The sequence below is a fragment of the Pteropus medius genome, unplaced genomic scaffold (assembly GCF_902729225.1).
Source record: "Pteropus medius unplaced genomic scaffold, Ma_sr-lr_union100, whole genome shotgun sequence".
Classification (NCBI taxonomy): Eukaryota; Metazoa; Chordata; class Mammalia; order Chiroptera; family Pteropodidae; genus Pteropus; species Pteropus medius.
In genome coordinates, this window is record NW_024343064.1 from 342 (window position 1) to 22,116 (window position 21,775).

General features: G+C 47.7%; 2 gene segments (V, D, J or C); both read left to right on the forward strand.

Moving 5' to 3' along the window:
* The first annotated feature begins 2,993 nt into the window (after window positions 1-2,993).
* Window positions 2,994-4,343, forward strand: LOC120606001 (probable non-functional immunoglobulin lambda variable 1-50). The segment is given in 3 exon segments: window positions 2,994-3,071; window positions 3,184-3,503; window positions 4,311-4,343. Coding segments are annotated over 3 exon segments (399 nt in total).
* Window positions 4,344-8,334: 3,991 nt separating this feature from the next.
* On the forward strand, window positions 8,335-9,545 carry LOC120606000 (immunoglobulin lambda variable 8-61-like). The segment is given in 2 exon segments: window positions 8,335-8,456; window positions 8,552-9,545. Coding segments are annotated over 2 exon segments (366 nt in total).
* The last annotated feature ends 12,230 nt before the right edge of the window (window positions 9,546-21,775 follow it).

Below are 21,775 nucleotides of genomic sequence, written 5' to 3' on the forward strand. Positions count from 1 at the left end.
TCCTGCTTTCCTTCGGTGCCAGTGCGTGGACTGTTTGCCAGTGAAATGAATCAGGACAAAGGACTTTTGAAATACCAGGCCCTGGGGGCGCCAGAACCAGTAGTGGAGGAAGAACCCGAACGAGAGGGAGTCTCTTTAGAGAAATGGTCTTTTTATATCAATCAGATACCAGACCAATTATGAAATCGACACAAATCTTGAAGTTCTCAGCATGTGAGCAAATAACACCCATGTCAGATGAAGGAAGATTTGCTCACCACCAGGGAGGATTTGGGCTGAGACTGGGACCTCCGCGGGGCCTGTGGGGTTCATGAACGTGGACTTGGACGACAGCAGATGTGAACAGTACTGAGCCGTCAGTCAGATGCCACAGACACGGAAGGAACCTCTGAGCGCTCAGCACTGCGGCCCTGACACACGACGGGTGAAACGGGCGAGTTCCCGCGATGGGCCTCACCCGCCCCTAGCCCAGGTGGGCAGCAGGTGCCAGCGCGGGCCTTCGGGGGTCAAAGCACAGCCGAAGAAGCTCTCATCTGGGACAAGCAGGTCACTTGCGACACGGAGGGGAGACACTCTCTGCTCCTTCCTGTCCCTGGTTCTTCTGCCACGTGCAGCTTCCCGATCCTCACTTCACCACTGGCTCCTAACTGCCACCCGGACCTTCTTCATGACAAAAGGCATTGTGACCTTTGGTGCCTCAAGAGTGCCAAGAGACAATGTGTAGGGATGACAGACGTCAAGGTCCTTGCTAATTCTATGACCTCTTGGCATATTCATGATGAAATATGTAACAAATGCTATGTCCTTTGTCATACTTTAGACTGCATTTCTAACAAGTATGAATACTTACAGTGATCTACAAAAGGTAATGCTTTGGTGTTTTTGGATTTTTTAATGATCCTTTTTCTATTTTCTTTTCTAAGAAATTTTAGTCCCTCCCATCCATCTCAAAAATTACATAAATGCATATATATGTGTCTTTCATGTGTATTTATATGCATATGCATAAATATATAAAAATGTGCATGTAGCATATACACATATGTGATACTATGATTTACCATAATAAATATATATTTGGTCTTCATCCCATTTTTGGAACAGAGCTCCTGAAATCCATGAATTTCCAAAGTGACCAGAGCTAGAAAGGAGTCTTTTGTTTGTTAATAAGGTGACTTTGGGACTCACCAGAGGGAAGGAGCAGGTGGCCAGGAGGGCCAACTGTGTGCTTAGATGGTTGGAACTCTCAGTCACGGTCCCCTGACCACGGGGGAGGATAGAGGGGCTACAGATCAATGGCTTTCCATGGCCAGTGTTCATCAACGATGCCCAAGTAATGCTGGAGAGTCTGGTGCCTAGAGAGGGCCACACCTCTTCCCCACCTTATGCATCTTTTTCATAATCAACTGATAGCAAGTAAAATGCTTCTCTGAGTTCCGTGAGCTCCTCTAAAAAATGACTCAGATCCAAGGTAGTGAGCAGGGATCATTGGACCTTCCATCTACAGTTGGTCGGTCAGGAGCAAATGTAATAACCTGAACTTGTGACTGGCTTCTGAAGTTGAGGGTGGGCTTGTGGGGGACGAGGGAAGTCTGGTGGAACTGAACTCTTTATCTGTGGAACCGGATGCCATCGCCAGGTAGATGCTCGCAGAATCCAGTTGAATCGTAGGGGTCCAATTTCTCAGAACCTCCACCCTTCACACATTGGAATTGGTGTCCATACTTTAAACATAGAATGTTTTTCATCTAACCTGTCAGAGGTGCATTTGGTGATTAGAGCAGAAATTAACACGGATCATTCTGTCTGACATGCATTGAGCCTCTCAAATACAGATGATGAGAAATTAAATAATCATGCAAACGTTATTAAACAATCTATTAACAGGGACGGGTCCAGGATGGCGGCACAGGAAGACGCTGAGCTCATCCCCTCCCAGGACACAGTGAATGCTCACCGACACTGAGGACAAGTTTCCTGAGAGACGCTGAGGGCCGACTGCACAGCTTCTGCACAACGCAGGAGAGGCCCACACAGAGAAGGTGGGGCTGGGGAAGCTCTGGGCGCAGAGGGAGGGCTCCAGGGTCAGACGAGGAGGGGAGGCCATTGTTTCATCTCCTCTGCACCTGGAAAGCACAGGTGGGCGCTCCACCCAGGTGCTCTCTCCAGCATGTACGGCCTCTGCGGCACGTTGCAGGACATCCCACGTGGATTCACTCCAGCAGGAACATACAGCTCCACCGCACATGCACACACATCTGCCCTCAGCCCACTCCTGCAGGGTAGTTGGCACCACAGGGGACACAATGTCTGCCCTGACCCCAACCAGCCTGTCACACCACCCAGCACAGTCCACACGGAGGTCGCTCCTACACACATCCACATTTTCAAGATTGGGAGAGAAACTATTTCGTCTAATTCTTAGGACGAAATATAGGAAGTTAAAATAATGAGAAGACTTGGAAATATGCTCCAAATGAAGTAACAGAAAAAACAAACTTCACAGTCAAGGGAGCTAGAGACAGACAAACCCTATAGTCTGAGTAGAGCATGAAGATTTCCAGAGATGGTAGGGAGGCCACATGAAGTGAGAGCTATCGTGGACATCAGGCAGGGGGACAAGGAACAGAGCAGTGGGGAGGCAGGAGCTGTCTCTGAAGGGCTCTGGGCACCAAGTCACACAATGGTGTGTTGGACCTGGACACCAGGGGGCGGCCAAGGCCTGCTCTTGAACTAAGTGTATTCGGTTCTGGGACCAGCCACCTGGCACTGCCTGCTGCCTTCTGTTCAGGTCTCACAGCTGTGACCTCCCCACCCCACACAGAGCCGCTCTGGCCCACGCCCTAATTCCCTCAGGCAGAGGGGCCTGACCAGGGTCCCAGTGAGGGATCAGAATTCTGGGGGTCTCATTTGCATGAGTGGACCCTCCCTCTGTCAGAGCTTGAAGAGGGGAGGGAGAGACTTGAGGGAAGCTCTGCTTCACGTGTGGGGACACAGAGGACAGGACACGGTGATCATCTCCACCATGGCCTGGTCCCTTCTCCTGCTCACCCTCCTCGCTCACTGCACAGGTGACCGGATACAGGGATAGTGGAGGGGAGTCTGGGAGGAAACATGGGGCCCTACTCGCTCCTCATGTCTCTAGCCCCAGCATCACCATCTCTGTGTCTCTCCCTCTTCCAGGCTCCTGGGCCCAGTCTGTGCTGACCCAGCCGTCCTCAGTGTCTGGGGCCCCAGGACAGAGTGTCACCATCTCCTGCTCCAACATTAGGGGTAGTTATGTGCAGTGGTTCCAGCAGTTCCCGGGAAAAGCCCCCAAACGCCTCATCTATGGTAATAGCAATCGAGACTTGGGGGTCCCCGACCGATTCTCTGGCTCCAAGTCTGGCAACTCGGCCTCCCTGACCATCAGTGGGCTCCAGGCTGAGGACGAGGCCGATTATTACTGCTCAGCATGGGACAGCAGTCTAGATGCTCCCACAGTGCTGCAGGCCCATGGGGAAGTGAGACAAAAACCGGTTGTTTCCAGTGCAATGGGGCTTCTCTGGGCAGACCCCACTGCTCTGACCAGACAGCTGCCTTCTTTGTGAGTTTGACCAAAAAGTGAGGGCTGAGACCCACCCCAGGGAGCTTTGTCTAGATAGTGTCCTCGTCTCTCTAAATCTGTCCTTGTTGGCAACACATTGACTGATTTTCTCAAACAGAACAGAAGTTCTTAGACGTGGGGCGGCTGCTCTGGGGACAGATATCCGGAGTCTATGCAGCTGCCCCTTTTCTCCTCAATGAGGAAAATGAGCCTTTCCTCGCTTTCATGTCCGACGATGCGGGGACCACCCCAGAAGGTGGACCGTCCCGCACAGCACGGACTCTGCTCTTCCAGGGGTGACAGCACACACCTTCCCATTCCTCCCAGGCTCCTGTGATCACGGCGGGTCGAGGATCCCAGTGTCCCTGAGACGAGGCATTGAGATTTGGGGTGCTGTGTGAGGATGCAGGCCCGGAAGGTACTCCAGGCACAGAGCTGGACTGGGACCCTCATTGGGGACCTGAGACTTTGGATATGATGTCAGAAGAGGGAGGATTGTCAAAAGGGATTTGGGACCTGAGGCCAAGAACCTTCTTCATGGGATAGGAAAGTGTCGGGGTGCCTCACAGCAGCTGGGAAATGCTGAGTCCACTCCAGGGAAGGGGTTGAACTTGGCCCATGGATGACAGGTCCTTACAGTGACACCAGTTCAGACCATGGGGACTCCCTTGAGTGGATCTCCTGAACCCACAGGCACTGACTGTGTGTCCTCCTGTACCTGCAGACCTCACTGGAGCTTTCCAACCATCCAGCTTGAGGCAGGCTGTGGGACAACAGGATGGGAAATCCCCATTAGGTACCCACATCATCCACTTTTGAAGTTCTTGGTGAGCCCAAATCCAAGGTCACATTCTCCTGCACAAAGGGCAACAGACACATTGGGGTCACCATGGCAATGGTCTCAGTCGCTCCCAGACAGAGCCCCTACCTTGTAACCTAGGACAGAGATGATTGACTCTTAGGAGTTTAGCCCTTATCTCTGACTCCTGCTTTGTACACGCAGCCTATTGACCAACTCTGGGCCCCAGCCTGATGAGGAGGCTGATTATCACTGTCACATGACTAAAGGGAACCACTGCCACATAGAACTCCCGTCCCAGCAGGAAGTGAGGTGAACTTCCTCCTTGCACACCTCTGTCTGTCCAATCACAGCTCTGTCCCCGACTGTGTTCAATACCAGCTCAGGTTAAAGATTCTGCTGTCAAATGTGCTATTAAACCTGGTGGCTTCGTGTTCTCACCTTGGTCTATGTTCATGAGGTCAATGAAAACACCTCCTATTCCTACTGGTCTCCAGTGCAAACAGAATCACTTTGTACCAGAAACACGAGACTCCTCAGAGTTGCCGGCAAAGCTGGCGAGGAAAGCAGAAATCCAGCACGAGTGACCCGGGAGAACCAGGTGGCCCTCTACCAAGCCCTGGCATGTCCCCTGCTCTCGGCCCAAGTTACCCTCCTTCTTCCCTGAGCCCTGACACCCTAAGGAAGCTGGGTTTCTCTCTCTCTCTCGTGAGATGTCACTCTTGAGGAGGTCCTGTTTTCCTTGTATTTGAAGACCCCTCCCCATTATGGACATGGCTTCAGACCCACCACATCTTCACTTTCTCCAGTAAATCCCCACAACTTCCAAATCTTTCCTCTCACTGGTTCTCTGTTGGGGATGATATTCGATAAAAAATCAATTCTTTCACACATAGACCTTATCAACCCAACCGCTATTAAATGCATGGAGCTCGTAACAAAGGAACTTGATCAGGCCCAATGCAGATTTGGAAACAGGTCACGAGGGGTCCTCAGGCCAGGAGTGAAGGAGCGACCTCTAGAAGCGGGTGACAGCTTCATTCACAGTAATGTTCTTTTTGTGTCAATCCTCGTGTTGAGAGAAATGGCAAAACTAGAGTAAAATATAGATTTAATGTGTCAGAGAATCCTAAGAAAATAAGTACTGTCACGAAAACATTCAAAGACAGAGGAGATCCCACAGATGTTATCGAGAACCAAAGAAATCTTGTTCCTGGACAGTGTTATAATGTCATGGAAAAGACAGATCTAAAAAGCCAAGACGCTTGCAGTGGGGACTGGGGACCCTAACTGGGCCCCTGACAAAAGCAACAGTATCAACCACATATTTCCAAACGTCTGGGTGACCCACGTGGAATTATGATCACATATGACTAACGGGGTTCTCTGGGATCTTTAGAGGATCTAGGTTCATCAACATCATGTGCTGGTAATGAACCAGGCAAAGCCAACTCAACCATCAGACAATCCCAAAATTTCCGAAAACAGAGCACTTCATTTGGATATCTAGAGGTCATTAGTGACTTGGAAAAATTAATGACTCCACCCCATTAGAATGAGAAGGGAAGCTTCTCATTCTACTGCCCTGGGTAGTGACATCAGAAAGATCCACCTGCAAATATCAGAAGCCCTTCCAGGAGAGCTGGGTGGTATGAAATGAGCTGGAGGCTGTGGGGTCTGGGCCCAGCAGGGGGTGCTGGGGGACGGGTCCTGAGAGCTCAGGGTCTGGGCCAGGCAGGCTGGGAGAATGCTCCACTGGCTCTTGCACACTTGGGCAGCAGTGTCCTCACTGAAGGGTGAGGATTAGCAATGGCTCTGGCTCACACCCTGGCCTCCTACTCCATCCTCCACCGTTCCTGGAGTCATAGCCCTGGCTGCGGTTCAGGCAAGGCAGACAATCTCACATCTAGAACCAATTTGCAAGAAAACAAATCACCTACAATGCTACCTGGACATAGGTAAAGAGACACCTGGGAAGGCGAGCGTCCGAAATCCAGCAATGAGACTTCAGGAAGCAGAGCTCCGGGCTTCTGTGTCGTGGTCGTCATTCCTCACTGCACCCTCCTCTCTCGTAGGACACGGGGTTTCCTTTCGCATGAGGAGGAAAGACGGGGCGTGGGGTTGGCACTGCACTGCTCCCATCGTCTGCGCACAGGTGGTTGACCGTCCATTCTTGTTGTCACCTCGTGACCCTCCGTCTCTCCTTCTAGGCTGTTGAGTCAGACTGAGCTGACGCTGCCGCTCACAATGTCTGGGTCTCTGCTTACAAATAAATTCATTAATTAATGATAGGATTATATTATATAATATATAAACATTACATATACATATATAAGTAGCATATGTATCACATTATATTACAATTAGTAATATAAAAGTATATTAGTTAATATATGAATATGATGTATAATATATAAACAATCATGATATAAGTTAATATTATAACACATAGTTTATATCCTGTTTCATGTTGTATATATGTTATATATAGACACACCGACTCCAGACCTGCCAAGTAGGAAAGAGTTATTCTGGCCCACGGTGCCTTGAGAATGTCTGAGACACGTTCCAGGGGTGGCTCAGGGCTCCCTTCAGAGGTCGGGAATCCTGACTAATTACCGTGACTTCCCATATGTTCATGATAAAATATATAATAAATGCATTAGCTCTAAAACTGTCGTAATTTTAGTTATTTGTAAGTGGCATGGTCCTGGTCGTTTATTTCTGTCTTTTAGAGTGACTATGGAAGCCCATATCGCTTCTGTTTCTCAGATATTTATATTACTCTTTCTACATCTTTCTTTTCCTCCTAAGATCGAAGTCATCTTCATCTTGAATGTGGCGCACGTCAAATTACACATTGTTCTCCACTATTGAAGAAGCCTTCATTTAAAAGGCACCGTAATTTGGTACGAATCTTTATCTGAAATCTGTTGGGGTCTCAGACACGGCTCATGAGCAATGAGAACGAAAAGAATGTGCATTTCATGAAGCAGACCAGGTACTAACGATTCTGAAACGAATATGAGATCATATTTTATTTCCCACTGAGGAAACACGATCTCTGTAGTTAAATTTCAAAAATTAACGAGAAATCTCATCTCCCTGCTGTTCCCCTTGACCCCAAATCCCCTCGTCTGTTCTTCCCAGTTCTCTCTGCTCCTGGGAGACTGTTAAGAGGAGAGGGAGTTTTAAAATTCTCACGATGTTCGCACCAACTTGTTCAGACGGAGTATAATTTTCATTTCTGGTTACAAGTGAAATGTTTCCTTTTTCTTTTAAATCTGGTGTTGGGAGGAAGCTCATAATGTCGTGGTGGCATCATCTCCCTGCTTGGCAAACCCTGCAGGGCATTGAAGCCGCTCCAGGGGGTCCATGGCTCCTCACAGCAGAGGAGAGCTTCCCTTCCTCCGCCAAGGCTGGCGGTGAGGCTCCGTGTGTGGGCGCCCAGCCCTGGTCTCTCACTGCTGAACTGGGGACCGTGGACAGGACGGTGGCGGTGGGAGACCCCTGTCCCTTCACACACCGCGTGTGACCGGGATTTCCCACCGAGGCTGCTGCTGTGGGAGGGATGCCCGCTACTCGTCCTCCAGGGAGACAGGAAGGGGCTGGACTGGGGAGGAGAAACCACTCACGGGCAGGGGTGAGTATTGGGGTGCACTAGATTGTCGGTGCCGGAATATGGAGAAAGCAGCATCTCATCACCCAACTCTCAGCCTTTCCAGAGGGGGAATTTGGAACTGAGGTCACCAGACACAGGAGAGACCATTTCGGTGAAAGGCCTGAAGTCTCTTCATCAATGTCTCAGTCACCACGCCATCTGGTCTGTGTGAGGTCCCAGCATCTGCCTCTTTCAAGACCTCGCCCAGGGACATCAGGGTGACTCTGGGTCAGGAAGAGACAGAAAGCTGATTTGCATGAGGCACCTTCTCCTCCTAATGAGTCTGTGAAACTTAAAAAGGCCTGAGGACATCACACTACAGACCAGGAGCCTGAGGAGTCCGCGACCTGTGAGTGTCCCCACCATGGCCTGGACGATACTTCTGCTGGGGCTCCTCGCTTATGGCTCAGGTCAGGGAATGCGACTCTACATATTGGGGGTTCATAAAGGCAGGTTCTCCATGTGACCTAGTTTCATGACAACTGTGTGTCTCCTTTGGTTTTAGGGGCGAATTCTCAGACTGTGGTGACTCAGGAGCCATCGCTGTCAGTGTCTCCTGGAGGGACGGTCACACTCACCTGTGGCCTTAGCTCTGGGTCAGTCTCCACCAGTAACTACCCCGGCTGGCATCAGCAGACCCCAGGCCAGGCTCCCCGCAGGCTTATCTACCACACAAACAGCCGCCCCTCTGGGATCCCTGGTCGCTTCTCCGGATCCATCTCTGGGAACAAAGCCGCCCTCACCATCACGGGGGCCCAGCCTGAGGACGAGGCCGACTATTACTGTAATCTGGATATGGGTAGTGGCATTTCCACAGTGATGTGAACCCACGGGGAAGTGCAACCAAAACCTCCTCACGTGCTCAGAATGGCTCAGCCTCAGAGGCAGAAGGGAAGAGAGAGGGTGGAAATGGCCAGCACGCCATGGGGCGGGGGCTCCAAGGCACTGTTCTCCTGCCTAGTGGTTCATCACCACGTGTCCTCCATTCTCTCCAGGGTGACTCCACAAGACTGGCTTCCACTCTCCCTGTCTGCCTGTAATAACGGGGAGGGGCTCGGCTCCAAAATATGTCAACCACAGTGAGACTCAGAGACCCCACGGCTCCCTCTGAGTCTCCTCTGATGCAAAGAGCATGAACAGATACACTCTCATTCATTGCTTGTCCCTGCAGACCACCTGGATAGTTCACTTAGCGTTAAAATGGGAGTCTCACTGCAGTTGCTGGGATTGCAGTTCCTCAAACTAGGCCAACTGTGTGAGAATCGTGTGTTCTTCTGCAGGAATCTGTTTTAGCGATCTCTCCAGGAGGTTTTTATGAACATTAAAGTTTAAGAAGTACCTCTACTTCTATAATTCTGAACTTATTCTTGAAAATTTCTGTTTAAAATTCAATTATTTTAACAAGGTAGGACAAAATCTCTCCCATTCAAAAATCAGGGACACTGAGAAACAAAATTAAAATCTCAGGACATCTCTGAAAACTGCAATTTATTTCAAGTTAACCAGAAATTGGAAGGAATTTCCACAAGCACGTGTTCTCTAAGGATGCATTTTGTGCCTCATGGGAACATGTATGCTGTTAGAAGGCATCTAGTGTAGAAGTGGCTTCCAGAAGCTTATACCTGAGCTGACTCCCCTGAAGTCAGGACAGGAGGAGCAGGGCTGCAGGTTGTGTCACTACGCGAGCTCCCCCTAAGGCGTCCGGCACTGGGCCGTGAGAGGAGAGTGTGAATTTGTGAATTGTTTGTTTTTTCTCCAATAAGAAAAATCTTGTTAGAAAAATATTGTGTTGAGGCAATGCAAAATAAATTTAAAGGAAGAATGCGTTCTCTAAGGCATGTGATCTGTATGGCTTTTTGCGCAATTAGATTCCCGGATTGGCACAAAGAAGGGAATAAAATATTGGGGAAAAAATTATGAAGTCTGAATAAGGCCTGCAGTTAATAAATATTATTACTCCAATGTTCTTTGTTTTAATAAATGACTGTGGTTTTCCAAGATTATAGCATTATGTGGATGTTTCTGTATTAACTTTTCAAGCTTTCTGCAATTGATATATTCTTACAAAATTAAAACTTTTATAACACACAAAGATGAAAATATTCTCTATTCCTTCCCCCAAGGATAAGGGCCTAAACCATAACTGCTGTGCTGTACGAGGTGCCAGAGAACTGATAAAGCTTTTCAAGCTCGACCCAGAGCCAAGTGCTATATTTTTGATGTCATATTCTCTAAAAAAAAAAAAAAATTTTTTTTTAAAGCAAGAATCCTACTTACATTTACCAGCTCAATGATCCTATAAATAATCTCCCTGGAATGAGATAACTGTAATCTCTCATCAATCCAATTACTGGAGGAAACCATTTAAAATTGGTACCAGGAGATTTCCAGTTTGGATAATACGAAGTGTCCCATTCTTCCCAGATCCTCTGTCTTATGAGTACAGGATCCGGACATCATACGGCAAAAAGCATAGTTGACTCTACATGGTGAAAAGAAGAAGGTAGACTTCGCACATCCTCAGAAGTGGTGGGATGACAGGTGATCATGTCCTTGGGGCCTTATTACCTCCCTACAGTCAAGGTGGGATGAGACAGGGACATGGGACCGTGAAAGAACAACGAGAGGAATAGACAGGTAGATAAATAGGTAGATTATGATGATGATAGACAGATAGTTAGATAGATAATAGATGTATAGACAGAGAAAAAAGAACAAACGAAAGAACAAAATAAAGAAATGAAGAATCAGAAAACAGAGACTCCAAGAAAATCCTGTCTTGCTGCTGGCCATTTGCGATGCTCTAACCCAACTATTAACATCCTCTCGAGGACGTCGTCAGGGGGCGCTGTGGGTCTGCCCTGAGCTGTGAGGTCTGAAACCCATTCAGAGGGTTGTAACTGAATGGGCCCTGTGCCCATGGTCATGGCCTGAGTTAGAGATGACAGCAGGTGCTTCCTCTCAAGGGACAGACTCAGTTCACAAGCACCCGCGCCTCCTCCTGGGAGTGAAGCTATACGCTGGGCTCAGACACAGAACTGGATGGTGTGTGCAGTCATATGTGCATGTTGCCCCACCAAACACAGCCTCCATCCAGGGAGCTGAGGAGGAGAGGAAGGGACATCCCAGAGACCAGCACCAGCCTGAGTCCAGGGGACATTGGAAAGTCCCCAACATGACCTGAGCTCCTTTTTTCTCAGGCTGTGGTGACTCAGGAGCCATAACAGACCATGTCCCCTGGCATGACGGTCACTCTCACCTTTGGCTCCAGCACAGGAGCCGTTGCCGGTGGTCATCGTCAACACTGGTTCCATCAGAAGAATGGACAAGTCCACAGCATACTGATTTATGATACAAGCAATGAACTCTTCTGGACCCTGCATGGTTGTCGGGCTCCATCCTTGGAAGTAAAACTGCCCTGACCCTCTAGGGCCCAGCCTGAAGCTGAGGCTGAGTATGTCTGCTCATTGTACTACAGTGGAGCATGACACGATGAGAGACCCAGATGATGAACCAGGACATAACCCTTGTCTTCAATGATCCTGGGTACTAATGTCATCAGTCGATATGGGGATCAGATGACCAGACCACTGAGCCCTCAGGGTGGCCTAACGTTGACCACCCTTAGCGAGAAAGATGAAGGAAAGGGTCTGAATTACTTTCCATGCTCCGTGAGGAGTTCTCATGTCAAGGAAATTTATAAATGAGTTGGGAGAAACTGGTCCAGAAAAAGTACAATTCAAATACTTTATGTTCCAAAAATAATAGTAACATCTGTGTCCCATCTAAGGTTTGAGACCAAATGTGTTTCTTCCAAAAGAATCACCTTCCATGATTTTGTTGTCAGCTGAAAGCAAAGAAATCACCTTATGTACATTATAGATGTTTATTAGGGTTCATTGTAATGCAAATCATGTGTATTCTTAATATTTTAGCAGTCTTAAAAATTATATTTCTGGTTGAAAGTTTTCTTCTTTCCTAATGAATTGAATGGTGTCCCCAAAGAGACTGTGTTTTGAAGTTCTAACTGAAGAACTAAGGAAGTTATTGGAAAATGGGATCACTGCAGATGTAAAGATGAGGCCATACTTGGGTAGGGCGGCCTCCTGATGCCATATGACCGCTGTCCCTTTAAGAAGAGGCCCGTGTGGAGATGGAGAGATGCAGGGAGAACACCGTGTGAGGATGGAGGCCGACACTGAGCTCACACGGCTGAAAGCCAAGGAACGCCGGAGGTTGCCGGCCATCCACCAGCAGCCAGGAAGAGGCGAGGGCGGCTTTCCTGCAGCTTTCGGAGTGAGCTGGGCCCTGTGCTCCAAAGTTTGGACTTCCAGCCTCCAGAGCAGTAAAAGATAAGTTTCTGTTGTTTATCAAACACCCAGTATAAGGTCGTTCTTTATAGCAGTGGGAACAGAGCAAGACAGAAATGGATCCTGAGAAGTAGGGGTGATGCCGTCAGAATTCCCTAAAAGGCGTCCTTGCTGTAAAGCTGCAAGATCATGGCTGAACGCTGCTCCCATTTTAAGGTTTTGTGGAAGGACGACCTTGTGACCAATGGAATTGGATATTTGGCTAAAGTGATTTCTAAGCCAAGAGTGGAAGGGGCTTGGCTCTTCCTGACTGCTTATAGTAAAACGGGAGTGGAGAAAGTCTTAAAAACAGAATCATAAAGAAAAAGGAATTAGCACTTAAAGGTACTTAACATTTTAGGCTTGATCCAATTGTATGCAGTTAGGACTCGAAGAGTGTGACCAAGGGACCAGCTGACCAGGAGCTGAGTGCCCATCGGCCATCTGCCCGGTAGCCAGGAGCTAGCCTCCAAGCCGATGGAAGGATTCCCTGGGAGGAGATTCAGGGATCATCAGAGTTGCCACTGGCATCAAGACCCAGAGGCGATGGCTGGGAGGAGGCAGAGAGGTTTCAAAGGGGCGCTTTCAGCACACAGGGGACCTGGGCGCTTCCCACTCAGGGCCACCTCACGTCACATTCTCTGTGCCTGCCCAGCTGCTCTGTGCACCTGGCTTCTGCAGGTGTGGGTCTGGCAGGCCTGGTGCTGTGGGGCTCGTGGCCACCCCTCCTAAGGGCACAGGCAGCATACTTTGGTGGCATCATCTGTTTGCTGCATTTTTACCACTTAGCTATATTGATAGTCCTGGGACTTGGCTGCTTCTACTTAGATTTCCAATCAGGAACCCTCACGACTGTGGTGTCATCTCGAGGGGCTGTGGGGTTGAGTTTTCCCTGGCCTCTAACATCTTGTGTTCTCAGATGCTGGGGTGGCCTCAGGGGCTGGTTGTCCATGGCCCCAGAGGAAGTGGTCAAGTGCATTGTTGTCAGACCCAAAAAGATTTATTTTTAACATACCACTTAATGAAAACAAAGTGATCTTAAAAAGAAGAGCTAATATAATCAGTAATCACACAGAAAATGGACAAGATTGGCAAAGGAAAAGTAACATTTCTCCCCACCCCAGATATTCAAGTCTAAATTCAGCTTGGCTGGTATTTAGTAACCAAGACAAAATTCAGTAACATATTGATATGAGACAGCTTGATTTTATGTGTAAAGATAAACGTAGAGCAAATTATATTTAAATGAAACTTACAGTAACATAGAAGAAATAGAAAAAATCACGGCTCTCTTTTACTGACTATGGAGAAAATCCTAATGAAAATGAAATGGGAGAAAAGAATCGAAAAGGACCAGGACCGTTTACCACACCTACCAGTCCAGGGAACATTGCGTGCGTGTCAGACTCTCCGCCCTGCACAAGAGGGCGTTCTCTTCCTGCGTCTCAACCCCATGGACCAGAGGGAGCCTCCCTGTGTGTGTCCCTGAGGAAAAGGTCAGAGTCACAGAAGCAGGACAGCACTGGTCCCTCTGTCCTCAGAGCGTGTCCCCTACAGAGACTCCTCGTGACTCCCCAGAGTTCCCTGCAGGGGTGATGAGCAGGCAGGGGGCTGGGAGGGTGCTCAACAGAGGACACGAGTCTGCAGGGAGGATGTGTCAGAGAGACAAGAGTCACAACTCTCTAATCAGCCTATTTCACGCAGCTTGTGTCTATTTGTTTCTCAAAACAGCAACAACAACAAACCTCTAGAAGTGCTTCAAAGGAATATTGAAAATTGAGAAGGAAAAATGTCTGTGTGTGGTTAAGAAAGCAAAATTGCAGAATGAGGATTTCAGAATATACGAAATGTTGCAGACAGATAAGCCACATCCTTAATTCATCATAAGTAAGCCAAGAAGAAATTTTGAAATCTCCATACGTGTCCATGGGGGTGTCCATGAGCTGAGACCCAGTGTCCCCTGCAGCTTCTCAGAGGAGAGCAGAGGTCCAGTGGGTCATGCGAAATTCCTAAGTACACGGGGTCCCTGATGAGGAGATTATACAGAGCAATCAAATCGTGGTATTCCATACCCAGATTATAAATTCTAGTGATCGTGCTTCCCACACACAAGTGGAGGACACGGGGTAGTGCCACACAGGACCCTTCAAAAAAGACATAATGGCCCTGTTGACAGCAAATCTCAGTGAACAGTCTCAAGCTGTCAGCAACTAAAGGGTGATCCTCAGCTGCAGAGAGCAGCCTCAACCAGACATGTGTGTCCCAGACGAACCCGTATCCACAGAGAGACAGGAGGGTATAAAGATCAGGTTTGTGGAAAGGGCCCCAGAGATACCGACACAAGGTAACACCTGACAGGAAGGGAGAGCCACCCCTGAGACTGCGGCATGTGCCCTGAGTCACAACTAGAATGTACGATCTGTCCTGAATTGATCAGCTACAAGAGCAGTGGTGTTACGGGGGTGAGTGGAGGAATCTCCATGGCACTAAGTGAACTATTTTGGACATTGAAGACTCCATTCCCCCTAAGTCTTGACCTTGTGGATTTAGATGTCGTGATGCTTAGACAGGCAACACTTACACCACAGACACAGTCACGTTGCAATAAACCACATCGGCGTCACTGTTTACTGGACATCATCAGGATGACAGAACAGTATGAAGACGGTCCCAGGCTGTGCTGAGTCAGCCACCCGCACTGTCCACATCTCTGGGATCAACAGCCAGACTCACCTGCACTCTGACCAGTGGCTTTGATGTTGGCAACTATGTCATCAGCTGGTACCAGCAGAAGTCAGGGAACCCTCCCCAGTATCTCCTGTGGTTTAAGTCAGACTCACAGAAGCACCAGGGCTCCGGGGTCCCCAGCCGCTTCTCTGGATCCAAAGGCGCCTCGGCCAATGCAGGGCTTCTGCTCATCTCCGGGCTCCAGCCTGAGGACGAGGCCGACTATTACTGTGCTACATGGCACGACAACACTAAAAGTTACACAGTGCTGTAGAGTCACAGGGAAATGATCCTGAAACCTCCCTGTGCTCTCCCTGCCTGTGTCGGTCGTCCCTGCCTTGCCGGGGGCCGTGTCTAACTCAGAGGTGGCAGTCGTTGTCACGTCTTCATTCAGCATCATTTTCCCTGGGACCCATGCGTGTGCAGATGTCTCTCATTCTCCTTTGTCAAACAGCTCATCTGATCCACCGCTACTGTCCTCTCAATCTGATCACGTGTACAAAGGCACACGTCAGGTCTTCGGGCCACGTCCCCTGCCTAGGGGTTCATCACCGAGGAAGGAGGTGGTTGACCCCACCCACTCCCAGCCCAGGGTCAAGGCCTGACTCAGAGCTGTGGGTCATCTGAGAGCTTCTGGTTGTTCACTGGGTCCAGCACGCCAGGCCGTTTTCCCAGGGACCAGCTCCAAGAGTGAAGGCATCTTCCCCCCACACCTGCTCATGTGGCCTGTCTCTGGGGACTGCTCTTTGTCTCCTGGGGCTCAGAGGAAGCAGCTCTCTGTGGCTCCAGGAATGCTGAGTGAGATGTGACTGGGTGTGACCTCCCTGTGACCATCGGGACATCATGGTCAGGCTCCCTCAGCACTGAGGCTGGTTCTGTAAGAGCCACCTCCTTCTCATCCGTGGTGATCTTAGGCTCATGGCACCTTGTCCTTGAGGCTGGGAACACTCAGGGTTTAGAGACACTCAGATGGGGAACATCCATCCCACGAAAGCATTGGAGGAGAACCGCCGTGTTGTGCCGGAGTTCCGTCCCCATCCTAGTGTCTCAGAAACCCAGCTCCGGGGACACTCCATGCCTGGCCCACGGTGCTCCTGTCCTCACCCTTCCCTCTGCACAGCGAGGGGCTGAGGGGTTCCTGAAGGTGTCTCATCGGGAACACTGTCCTTGTTTCTCTTTCCCATCCCCTAGCACTGGGTCGGCCCTTCGTACTGCTGTCGAATCCAATTTAGGAGGAAGCAGCCATCTGTAGGTGACGCCAAAGTCTCCCTCAGCGTGACCTGGCCTGAGGTGGACTGGACAGCCATCTCTGCTTCCTGCAGTGACCTAACTCCCCTGAGTCTCCAGGTGCCACAAACACGATTCTTGTCACGGCTGTGCTTCTCTGCTGAGCCACTGCTGACACTCCTCCGTCACGTCTCCCTGTGCGGCCTCTCACCCACTTTATTATTACAGACTGAGTGTCTCAGCTGGGGCTGCTTCTCCAGGAGCATGACCCCAGGTCCATCGCACTGTTACTGGCCGAACCCATATCCCCTTCCCATGAGGCTCAGGAGAGGGTCAAATTATTGTGGATGTGCCGGGATCATTCCTGTAAATATCTTCAATTAACCTGATGGGTGGGGACACCACCTGGAGGTGGTGCAAATGAGGATAGCCACCCCTCCTAAATCTAGGGTTTTGTAAGTTTAGACCAGCTGACTTTTTGTGCAGGGGAGACCCCTTGAGTGGTTCACAGCGTTGTGGTTGAACATGACTTCATGTGGTTCATTTCATTTTAGGTTCCCGACACCTATGCACAGGAACGCTCCAGGCAATCCACTCGTTCCAATGCTAACGACCTAATTTAGGGACCAATCTCCCAGATTCCGCATAACCAAAATTGTCTTTTATCATCTCCTATTAAAGTTTAGTCTTTTACATGTTTTTGTTTTGTTTTGTTTTGTTTTAACTAAATCTAATTTCACCGTGAATAGTCAATAAATATTCTTTGTTTTAGGGTTTATTCTTAATGGTCTTTGGACCTAAGTTTTATACAAAAATGAGGAGCTCTGGCATTAGAAGGCCACCCAGAGTCTCATCATCACAACAGAAGATGCTCCTGTCACCCTGACACATAGAGCTCTGTGCCAGGAAACGAACGTAGAGACATATTTTCTTTTTTTATATTATTATTGTAATTATTATATCATTCTTCTTATAGAAATAAGGCAATCAAAATGTGAGGTAAATTATCTAAACTTTACCAGTTAATAGCAGAAATAGAACGCAGTATTGAATTCACATCATTGGTTTTAAATCTTCAAAGTGTATTGGTGCACTTTCTCTAAATTTGGAGCTAAAGAAATAATAGCACAAAATTCATTACTCTGTATAGTCCCTGTTTTCTGGAAATGTGCAGTCTAAGGCTCTGAATGCCACTTTTGGCATAGGTAAAGCATGTACACAAACTCTAGAAATAATAAAAATCATAGATGAAGACAGTAAGCAATAAAACAGGTAAATCTAAATTGCAAAATGAAATATTACAAGAAATTATAAGCTACATATATTATAGCATTATTAGTCATATAATCAATCCTCACCTTCTATGAAGCAGTAGAATCTCAAATAAGATTCAAAGTTTAGAACTAATTTACGAGAAGTTCAAGTTGTTAAAGAGAAGCAAATTGGGACAAGCAGCCTGTACTCCCAGGCTAGGTGTTCTTGGCCCCGGGTAAGTTAAAGTCACTCTAGGCCTTGGTTTCTTCATCGATAAAATAATAATCGAACTAGAGAAACATTATTCCTTCTTAAGTAAGAGTTTAGTGATATAACTTTTCTCAGAGGCTCAGTGAACTCTTCAAAGAACATATCAGGAATTCAGCAGAGAATTAGCCACTAATAGTTCAAGCCCTGATTCTCGAATGCTGCCATTATCAACTGCTGGACCATACTAAACTCCCCAAGCCTCAGTTTTCTCAACCATTACATTGAGATGACATCCATACTCTCCTCGAGCTTTGTGTGATGATTAAATGAGATGATACATGCAACCTTTCCAGAAAGATACTTCTAATAAAATAATACCTAACATTTATTACAAGACAATAATCTTTCAGAAAATTCACTTATTGTTTTTGCTTAAGGAAGGGTGTAATTTTATAGATGTATTCACGGTAAATCTACAGTAATATAGGATGAAACCTTATCTCATCTTCTTCCTTGTTCTTGGAGCATCCGTCCGGCCCAGCTACTCTAGATCCCTCTATTCCTTCGTTCAGATCTTTTTATAGTGTTGCTAAACTCGTGGCTTTTCTGGTAGTTGAAATCAATACAAAAGGTGATCTCTTTCTCGGCCAGTTTTGCTCTGTACATTCTCAAATGTATTTACTCTCTTTTCAGTATATTTGCTGGTTTCGTGATGGGGTCACCCTCTAAAACTCTTTTCTTTTTTTAAGTTCATTTGTTGAAATTTCGTGGGCATCTTAAAGTTTCCGTGTAAATTTGCTTTTTGCACTAAGCTACTTCTACCTTCCTGAAGTTTTCTTTTCCTTTGGCTTCAGTGACATTGGACTCCCCTGGTTCTCCTGTCTGTCAGGCATCTTTGTTCACCCTTTCATCCTTGCTTTATTGTCCTATTCCCAGCTTTCGAATGGAGGCCTCCCTTCATTGAAAGCGCTTTCACTTTCAAGACTTGAAATACCACCTTTAGCTAGTTAATGCCAAAACCTGTGCCTCTAGACCTCAACTCATTTTGGAACTTAAGACCTGCATTTCGAAAAGCACATTAAACATTTTCCCATAGATGTCCTGGAAGTCTTTCAAGCATTTCAAACTCAATCAATCCAAATAGGACTCAGGGTATTTTCGAATCCACCCTCCACCTCAACTATCACTCTATCCCCTAATTTTAAATGTTATTTAAGGACATTTTATTCACCTCTATCCTTCAAACTCTGGCTTCTTAGACTCTCCCTGCCTCACTCCCATCCTCTAGGACAAGTAAGTTTCAAATTCTGCTAAATTCGTTACTTGCAAACTCTCTCAAATTTCCCTGCCCTTTCCAGGCTTATGGTGCTTGTGTTTGGACTCCCACCCACTTTTAACAGTACAATTGATTGGTAACTTAAGGTGTTCTTCCTGAATTTTATCCTATGCAACACTGACAAACTATTCCATTTACTGACTTCTTTTTATTTAGAATGTAATGAAAATGCAGTAACCTAGTCTACAAATGGCTTTCATTATCTCCTCCTAGAATATCTTGATAATCTTTGAACACACTGACAAACACCTATCTTTCCATTTTTCTTAATCTTTAGCTACAACTAAAGACATTTACAGTTTATTCCATGTTTATACGTTTAACTAGATATTCTTCTTCTTCTTACTTTTTTTTTTTGTAAGAACAGAAGACACTCCTGTTACCCTGGCACTTGGAGCTCTGTATCAGGAACCGAGGTAAAGACATATTTTCTATTGTCTACAAACACTGTGTCTGCAGCTAAAGATGATGATCCAGTCAACCACGTTCATCCACAAATTACTACCGTAAGTGTGAACTTGTGTCATAATGACACAGCCTCGGCTGATACGTTAACACTCACCCTGGATTAGACACAGTTTTCTCCTTCTCTGAACCAGAGGCCAAGACAGTAGGTCGCGGCTACCGCAGACTCTCACTGCCAACGCCCCCCACACCGTCCGTCCTTCTCTCTCCTCTGCTGCTGCCTCCCTCACCCGCCTGGTCTCCCCCTCTGGCTCTTCAGGACGTAACTCCATGTCCACGTTAGGTTTTCAGAGAAAACGGACAAGTCCTTGCTGTAGATTCCACTCCCCAGGGCTCCGTCTCTCGGGAGGACGATTACCGGACATGGAACGGCGTGGAAACGCCTCATGGTCCCATTTCTGGTCTCATCACCATGCTCTGCGTTCCTGCCCCCAACGCTCAGTCAAACTGTTTAATACAAAAATGACGTTATTACATTTGCCTAAAAATGATGCGCTCATCCAGCCTCAGAACCTACAGGACAGTGTATCCACCACGACATCATTTCCCTCAGGCCCCTAAATCCCATGCTTTAGCTTTTTTTGCCCAAAGTGAGCACTGTCTCCTGGTCACGCCCAGGTAGACATTTGGGGAACACAAGAGGTTGATGGGACATAGCTGTGGTGTCAGGAGCCTAAAGGGGGACCATGTGGTCACCCCCTGCCCTTGCTTCCTGGGACTGAAAGGCCCCACAGCTGTGGGTCCAGTGCCTGCAGGATGAAGAAAGACAGATTTCTGTCACTCCACAGACCCTGGACTTCTGATTAAGTGGATTGCTCCAAAATGAGTCCTCACTGCCTAACGTACATCCTGCTCCTAGAAAAGTGCTTTTGAGACACTTGCTGTTTAAATGAAAGATCCAGGACTCTGGAAATGTTTACAGACAATCCGATTCCAGGATCCAGAAGAGGAAGGTGTGACAGCACCAGCTGTATCAGGATGCTCCTCGTGGGCTTTCACGGGGCAAGATCAGTTTCATGATACAACACTCATGACTAAATAATCTGAATAAATGAACAAGCGAGTGTTTTCGAAAAAACTGTATAGGCCGTTATTTACCTGAGAACAGGAGATGTTTCTTTACCACTGCTTTTCCAGCCATATTACTTACCACAATTTCCATCAATATTCTCTCTGCAATAAGCACAGATTAAAAAAAAAATACAACGAAACGACTTCTGATTGTACTTTCATCTTCAGAATGACATTAAGAGTAATTTTTAAAATCTATTTTATTGAGGTGAATTTTATGTAAAATGACATACATCCTATTTAATTGGGTAGGCAGTGACTAGTATATGAACTCTTTTAATCGATATCTATCAGAGCAACTTAAAAATTGAAGTCATTCCAACCTAGAACATTCTGCACATCTGTCTTTATTGGACTTAGCTAAGTGTCACAAACAATGTCATTCAGCCATGGCACCTGTGGACATGTGACTTGGTGCTTGAGGACAGACTCCTAGGTGGGAATCTCTGCTCCCAAGACCTGGAGAACTTGTTGAGCGGGAGGAAATACAGACGACAAGGACTTACACAGCATCGCCTACGAGGGATGCACGGAAGGGCATCCTCCCCACCCCCACCCTCCCCTGAGAGAAGAGCCCCTGCTCCTCAGGGCGTTGGGTGATCCACAGGTCAGAGAGCTCTGGGCACGTGGGAGGGGGACACGCGGTGACTGAACCTGCATCCTGCACAGAAGGGGACATGCCTCTGTGAGGACGGTCACAGCTCTAGACTTGATCCTGATCTGAGAGGACTTTGTATGAGACACGACTCCAGTCCTGACCAATGAACAGCCAAGGTAGTCAGGGACAGTCACCCTGAGGAGTCCGACTGAAACCTAAAGGTGCTCCGAAGTGATGCGGAGGCCACATAAGGGGACACGGGTCCTGGCCCTATGAAAAGGCAGTGAACAGATTAAAGGGGAGGCAGGAGTTATTTCAGATGAGCTCTGGTCAACAAGTCACAGCATGGTGTGTCTGTACTTGAACAGCAGGGGGCACACAGGACCTGTTTCTGAAGGTCTGGGAGTTAATAGAGCTGGGACCAGCCACATGGCACTGTTTGGTGCCCTCTACATAGGCCTCACAGCTGTGACCTCCCCAACCCCCACGTCC